This window comes from Gadus macrocephalus, chromosome 22 (genome assembly GCF_031168955.1).
Source record: "Gadus macrocephalus chromosome 22, ASM3116895v1".
Lineage (NCBI taxonomy): Eukaryota > Metazoa > Chordata > Actinopteri > Gadiformes > Gadidae > Gadus > Gadus macrocephalus.
Window position 1 is genome coordinate 3,587,571 of NC_082403.1, and position 6,774 is coordinate 3,594,344.

Below are 6,774 nucleotides of genomic sequence, written 5' to 3' on the forward strand. Positions count from 1 at the left end.
AATCTAACAATAATGATCAAAACAAAACACAGGGAATACTACGGTCAGCAAAATTGTCGCGGCGGGATCTACGCAAGACCCGCTCCGGTCATCTGTGTGTCTGCGCATGCGTGTGGTGGTCACGGTTGCCTAGCGACAGACACCACACACCGGCGCTGCTCACAAAACCTGCGCCTTTTAAAAATGTCCGCTACACCCGATACTCCACCACGTCCTCAAAAGCGTAAACGCTTACAGAAGTACGGACGTGAGTGGGAAGACGCACATCCTTGGCTGGACAGCGTCAGTGGAGATGTTTACAAGGCAAGTTGTAAAATATGTCGGCGAGTGTTTTCAGTGGTGCACGGTGGGCTGTCTGACATCAGACAGCATGCAACAGGACAGCATGCAACCTTCTTCTCTGCAATAATATCCTCTCTCTCTTTGAGGAAGTTGTAAAGAAGCTGGAGAGTGATGAAACCACCTGTGTTGAGTTATATTCCATCATGGAAAACTTCAAGCAAAAGCTCACACAGAGACGAGATTAACAGTTCTATGGCTACTTAACTAAATTGAAGCTGCAGGGTCTCCATCCACTTGATGCTGACATGGCAAGGGCAGATTTTACTGCATTCCTCAACACAGCACTCTCATATGTTGAGAAATGGTTCAACTTTTCTGAAGACTACTGGTTGTTCTCACTGCAACCTCTCTCTCTGCACCATGGCACCATGACCTTTACTGACATTGAGAGGGTGACCACCAAGCTCAACCTCATCCATAAAGTCAACATGGATGAACTTTATGATGAATGCTCCACAGCAAAACCCATTCTGAAGAGGCTCAAAGAAGATGCTGAAGATGAATGGAAGTCCAAAGGTGTGGCTGCCAGGTGGGTGGCTCTCTTTCGAGTAGCTGACCTGCCAAACATGCTGTCTATCACCAGACACATCCTGAGCATCCCAGCATCCACTGGATGTGTGGAAAGGATCTTCTCCAGAATGGCCAACAAATGGAGTGACTGCAGGAACAGGTGCTCCACAGAGCTCATGAGAAGTGAGCTCCTGATCACTCTCAACTTTGAGCAGTCCTGTTCAGAGTTTTACAACAGCGCTTTGAAAGACAAAGAGTTACTCAGTGCTGCAAGGAGTAACAAGAAGTACACCTGCAAAAGAAGTAACAGTTTTGAGGGGAGGAGTAATGTTGAGGGAAGGAGTAATGTTTTGCACTTTCTTTTTTTACATAAGTTTATAAGTGTTTTTGTTGTTTATTTGTACTGGTTTTTTTTGTAAAATTTTTCAAAGAGAGTCCCTATAGTTATGCACTTAAAAAGTAACATGAAGTTCTCCGTTTATTTAGTTTATATTTTAAAAGTTCATGGTTGCACACGCCACACAGAGATTTCATTCAAGATTTAATTGACTGCACTTTATAAGAGAATGTTATGTGGTAATAAAGCATTTCAAGATTTAAGTATGACTAATTCCTTTCTTGATCAACCCTTTACTAAAAACACCAGCACAAAATAAAACATACCACTGCTGCGGGCGCCCCGCCCCACAGGAGTCGGGCCCGTGGTGGGCGTCCCTTATTTTAATTTCTGAAAGTTGGCAACCCTAGACAGACCCCATTTCAGTCAGCTCAGGTCCATTCGGTTGAACATTTCGTTTCCCTTTCCTTTCTGGTCCCGTTAACATGGCTGTTAACATCCTGTCCTGTCCTCTAGTCTCCTCCCCTGCTCAATCCGCTGGTGGTCGAGGAGCAGTTGTTGTGGGTGAGTAATGAAGCCGCGGAGGTCAACACGTTTCGCATCCCCCTGCTCACCTTCACGCCGAAGGGGAGCCTGCTGGCCTTCTGCGAGGCCAGGAAGTTCTCCTACAGAGACATGGAAGCCAAGTTCTTTGCCGTGCGGAGATCCGTAGACAAGGGTGGGTCATTATATTACAGTATGTTAGATTGTATCCAGAGCTCAGAAACAGGTTATAGAGGAGCCTTTAGGGACATATTGCGAAAGGATGCCTGCTGCAGATAATGTGTGGACGTCACAATGCTATTACTTCAGGTCACCAGTACATATCAAAGTTACTTCTTTTTGGTTCGCTACACACCACTTCAATATCTCCGTGCAAGATAATGGCATTGATTCTTATTGTGGATGTGTATGCATATGCGATGTTTGTAAAGGGTGCAGTTAAACAACACAAAAGAAGATGGCCGCACAATTAAACTTAGGCAGGTAGAGGGTTTGGGTGTGTCACTGAATCACCCTTCCCCCTGGGGCATCTGCTCTGTAAGTCATTAATAGCAATTTGCTAAAACCTGATGCAATGCATCTCTCCTTAGTCTAAACAAGGTTAATGTTTCTTTCTTCTTCTAAATTTACATTACATTACATTACAAAGGGTCTACTTAAGGACTTTATGCCATTTGAAATGGACTTAATATAAGTATATAGTCATATGAAACAAATGTACGTTTTATTAGGGGAAAACTTACTTACCTACTTTTATATATATTTTTTTTTTTAACTATATTTACTTTATTTTGTATTGTTGCTGCTTTGTGTTGAGGAACCAAGCCTAAGAAGTTTACTCTTGTGTCTTTGTACAATAAGATAAATGTCACTCTGAAACTGAAGAACTAGACAATTTGACTCCCACCCCTCCTCCACCCCCACCCCCACCCCCACCCCCACCCCTCCTCCTCCTCCACCCCCACCCCCACCCCTCCTCCTCCTCCCCCACCTCAACCCCCACTCCCACCCTCTGACTACACCCCACCCAGGCTCCACCTGGTCCCCCATGTCCTTCATCCTGGACGACGGCCCGACGGTGGACGGTCTGAACCTCGGCGTGGTGGTGGTGGACGAGAAGGCCCAGTCGGTCATACTGGTGTACACCGTCTGCTTCCACCACTACAAGTGCAGCCTGTCCAGCGTGATGATGGTGGAGAGCCTGGACGACGGCCTCTCCTGGAGCCGGCCCCGCAACCTCTCCGAGCAGCTCGGGGTGAAGAGCTTCGCCCCTGGGCCCGGGTTCGGTATCCAGGTCAGAAACAACAACACTCAAGCTTCTTGTGCCACGGGTCTGAGATTGTTAAGGATTCATGGCTTTATGAACTTTGACATTACATGATTTTATTGTGAATGTATTTAAGTGCGTTCTTTCTGTCTCTCTCTCTCTACCCGGCCGTGTGACTTAAGATCAGCTCCTGACTGTTGGAATTCAGCCTTCATTTTTTGGGTTGAATGAACAAATCAATATGCCTCTCTGTTTTGCTTCTGTTTTATTGGATTATATGCAGCTGTTGGAATTTGTATGTTCTCAGAGGGTTCACGTGGATTTGCTCTGGTTGATAGGGTTTCCTCCCTCACCAAAATACATCCATTTTGTATTGTATTTATCTATTTCTTTATTTTTGTTGTTTAAGGGTGAGCGTACTACATACTCAAATGGGTGGGGTGGGTGGGATGTATTTGTTGTCTGAATGTGTATGTAAAAAAAAAAAGAATATATGGATATCTTAGTTAAAATATATGCTCAGTGTATTCTGTGCTCATCAACATTTCCCCCCCCCTCCCCCCCAAAAAAGACATCCGTTAGATTAATACTCCTGCCAGTGCCCTTGACCTAGGCACCAGGCAGCAGCCCTTGAGTTGGTCCCTGGGCCTTGCCCCGTAGCTGCCCAATGCTCCTGGCCCTGCTTGTGATGGGTTAAACACAAAGATCTCATTTTGTGCATAGTACTTGTACACATGGACCTAGCAAGCTATGAGGTCACCACGGTCCTGATCTCTGTAACTTTTCTAGAGATGAAAATACAATTGTAAACGAAATACAACTGTATACAAAGTCAGCGGTTGAGATCTTCTCCGAAGTTCAAAATCAAACTGAAACCCCGCAACTGAAGCCTCAGCCCCCCAGGATCTCACTATTACTGAAACCCTGGCTTCGGCCCTGCTTGTACATGTGCCATGACGAATCAAGAATGCCCTTGCGTAAAGGGCATTCTTGATTTGATATTCTGATTATGGTCCCACGTTCACGCAACGCAAGGGAGTTACGGCCTTGCGGACCCTGCTTGCGTCCACCGCAGGGGCCTGACGTGCGCCTCCCAAAAATTTTAACCTTCCGTCGAGGCGACGCAGCAGCAAGGGCTCTGATTGGTCCGCTCACCGAAACCCGACGCAGAACCAAAAACAGGTTCACACCTGCGTGGAAGCGTCGGCGTGGTCCTTGCGTTGGCGTGAACGCGGGGGACCACGATCAGCCCTTAACTCGCGGCGCCTCCCCCCCCTCTCCAGAAGCGCCACGCCCCTCACCAGGGCCGGCTGGTGGTGTGCGGACACGGGACCCTGGAGGGCGACGGGGTCTTCTGCATCCTGAGCGACGACCACGGGAAGACCTGGCGCAACGGCGCCGCGCTGAAGAGCGTCCCCTACAACCAGCCCAAGCAAGCGCTGGACTTCAACCCCGACGAGTGCCAGGTAGGACCGGGCGCACCCCGGGGACCTTGGGGCCTTTTGGAGGCCTGGGGGGGGGGTCAGGGGTCAGGGGGTTGTGTGTCTTTTCACCGGATGGCGTTGGTCTCCTCTGTGGTTTGCAGTGAGGTTCAGGGGACCTTTGGCATAAAAAGCTGGGGTCGTTGTGTCGCACTTCATCACAATTTAGATATGCTGAACTCGTTTTAATGCTACTTTTTGTTTATCTTATTATATTTTAACCCCGGGTCTATCTTGACCTCAGTTAAGCTTAGCTTATCTTTTCTATCTTTGAGCTTCTCAGTTTCCCTCAGCGTCTTGTCTCCTGTCCCGGCTAGCTCCCTCACCGCCTCGTCGTTCCTCCTTCTCCCCCCTGCAGCCCGTGGAGCTGAGCGACGGCAGCATCCTGGTGAACGTGAGGAACCAGAACAAATACCACTGCAGCTGTCGCATGGTGGTCCGCAGCCTGGACGGGGGGGAGACCCTGCCCGTGGAGGAGCTCTTCTTCGACAAGAACCTCATCGACCCCACGGTGGCGGCGGGCATGCTGGAGAAAGAGGGGAGGGTGTACTTCACCAACCCGGCCCACCCTGAGAAGAGTAAATACGACCACCAAAGCCAACGTGTTATTATTATTATATTGCTATATTTGCTTATCGTTGGACTCGTAGCATAATTGCCTAAGTCATATTTTAAGGTCCCTGTTATATTTAGCGTCAAGAATACCTTAGTCAGATAGATGACTTAGGCAGATAGTGATTATGGAATGTAAAAAGCACTCTGATTGGCTTAGATATAGCCAATGAGGCACAGTGAATCGGCTGCATTAGGACAGTAGAGTTAGGTTGGATATCCCGATTTGCCCACAATATGATTCAGGCAATTATGCTGCGAGGTTAACGATATTGGAGTGTGATAGGCTAAATCTCCACAAGTTGTGACATCCTTGTAGCACCAGAGATTCGCTACGGGACGACGGTTGAATTAACTCTTGTTAAATGGTTCTGTTGGGTTGTTAATTAATCCCAGACTATAAATGTGGTTGTCAGCGGCTCACAGCAGAACGACAGGACAGTAATACTGGGATAATTCTGAAAAAGGTTAGAAAAATGTGGAAAGATTTATAAAAAAAATAAAGATTAATTTAGCTTTTGGTAATTGATTCCCTATTAATTAATTACTTAAGTTGCTCCAGTGCTTTGATCAACTAGGCAAGAGTAACTGTTAATTTAGCAAACATTCTCGTCTTAAGAAACTTTAATTTAATTTTAGGATGAGGGATCGAACACAGGAACTTTCAGATGGGAGATAAACACCAAAGCCATGGCACAATCTGGACCCCTGTGCATCACAGGCCTTTTGATTTTCTCCAACAAATACATAAAACGGAAGGCGTTTCCAGGAGCAGCAGCATGATAATGTGACCGTGTAGTAGATATATGACTGAGAACATGTCTTTACCTCTGTGTCCATCCTGTGCTCTCTCTCTCTCTCTCTCTCTCGCCCTAGGGGTGAACTTCACCCTGCGATGGTCGCTGACCAACGGCAAATCCTGGGAGAAGGAGATGCTCCAGCTATGGCCGGGACCCAGCGGCTACTCCTGCATGACCACGCTGAACAGCAACGCGACCGAGGACAGGAAGTTCATCTTTATCCTCTACGAGCGAGGTCAACGAGACTCTGTGGAGACTGTGGTGTTCGCCAAGGTTCACATCTACGGGGGTCTCTAGGGGGTTCAGAGGCAGGGAGGATATCCATGGACAGTAAGGGAGGGTCGTGAGGGCACGTTGTTGTTTAGGATTCAGTGAGATTCTTTTTAATGGGGGTCAGTTGTCGCACATCTCGCGATCCAAGCCCTTGTCCTGGACCCAAAAATAAAAATATAGGAATAAATGTTTTCACTCAGATAAAAAAACAAGCTAAATAAAACTACGTATTATCATTGCCTCAGGAAATTTTAAAATAGTTGCTTTTTTTTATCAAAAAAAGCACAACCAATGTCACAATGTCACAACCAAAAAGCTGTTAGGTATTTGTTATTAATTGTTTCCTTTTTTTGGATTACTTTCTCAAGATTTTTCACTTGCATTTCAAATTCAAAGTCACAATTGTTATTCGTTATCATATTCTGTTGTCACGCATCAAATTTCACATAGGTTGGATACACAATATGAACACCTATCATGTTATTGTCTTTACTTAATAACAGATTTTAAGGGAGCCTTTGTTGAGTTCATAAAAATGGAAGATTGTTGAAGTGATTAATTTGCAAAGGGGGGGGGGGGGGGGGTTCAAGATGGAGGGAAAGGGACAAG

The 6,774-nt window shown here is 46.5% G+C and overlaps 2 protein-coding genes across 2 annotated transcripts in view; one reads left to right on the forward strand and one right to left on the reverse strand.

The window, feature by feature from the left end:
• The window catches only part of skic2 (SKI2 subunit of superkiller complex), a 21,362-nt gene extending 15,020 nt beyond the window's left edge, over nucleotides 1-6,342 (forward strand). The window contains 5 exon segments of the mRNA XM_060044066.1: nucleotides 1,587-1,907; nucleotides 2,764-3,026; nucleotides 4,283-4,465; nucleotides 4,839-5,058; nucleotides 5,969-6,342. Of these exon segments, the coding sequence (XP_059900049.1) occupies nucleotides 1,587-1,907; nucleotides 2,764-3,026; nucleotides 4,283-4,465; nucleotides 4,839-5,058; nucleotides 5,969-6,189 (1,208 nt within the window). The 3' untranslated portion in view covers nucleotides 6,190-6,342.
• The window catches only part of nelfe (negative elongation factor complex member E), a 52,136-nt gene that overhangs the window by 19,475 nt on the left and 25,887 nt on the right, over nucleotides 1-6,774 (reverse strand). The window lies entirely within an intron of this gene.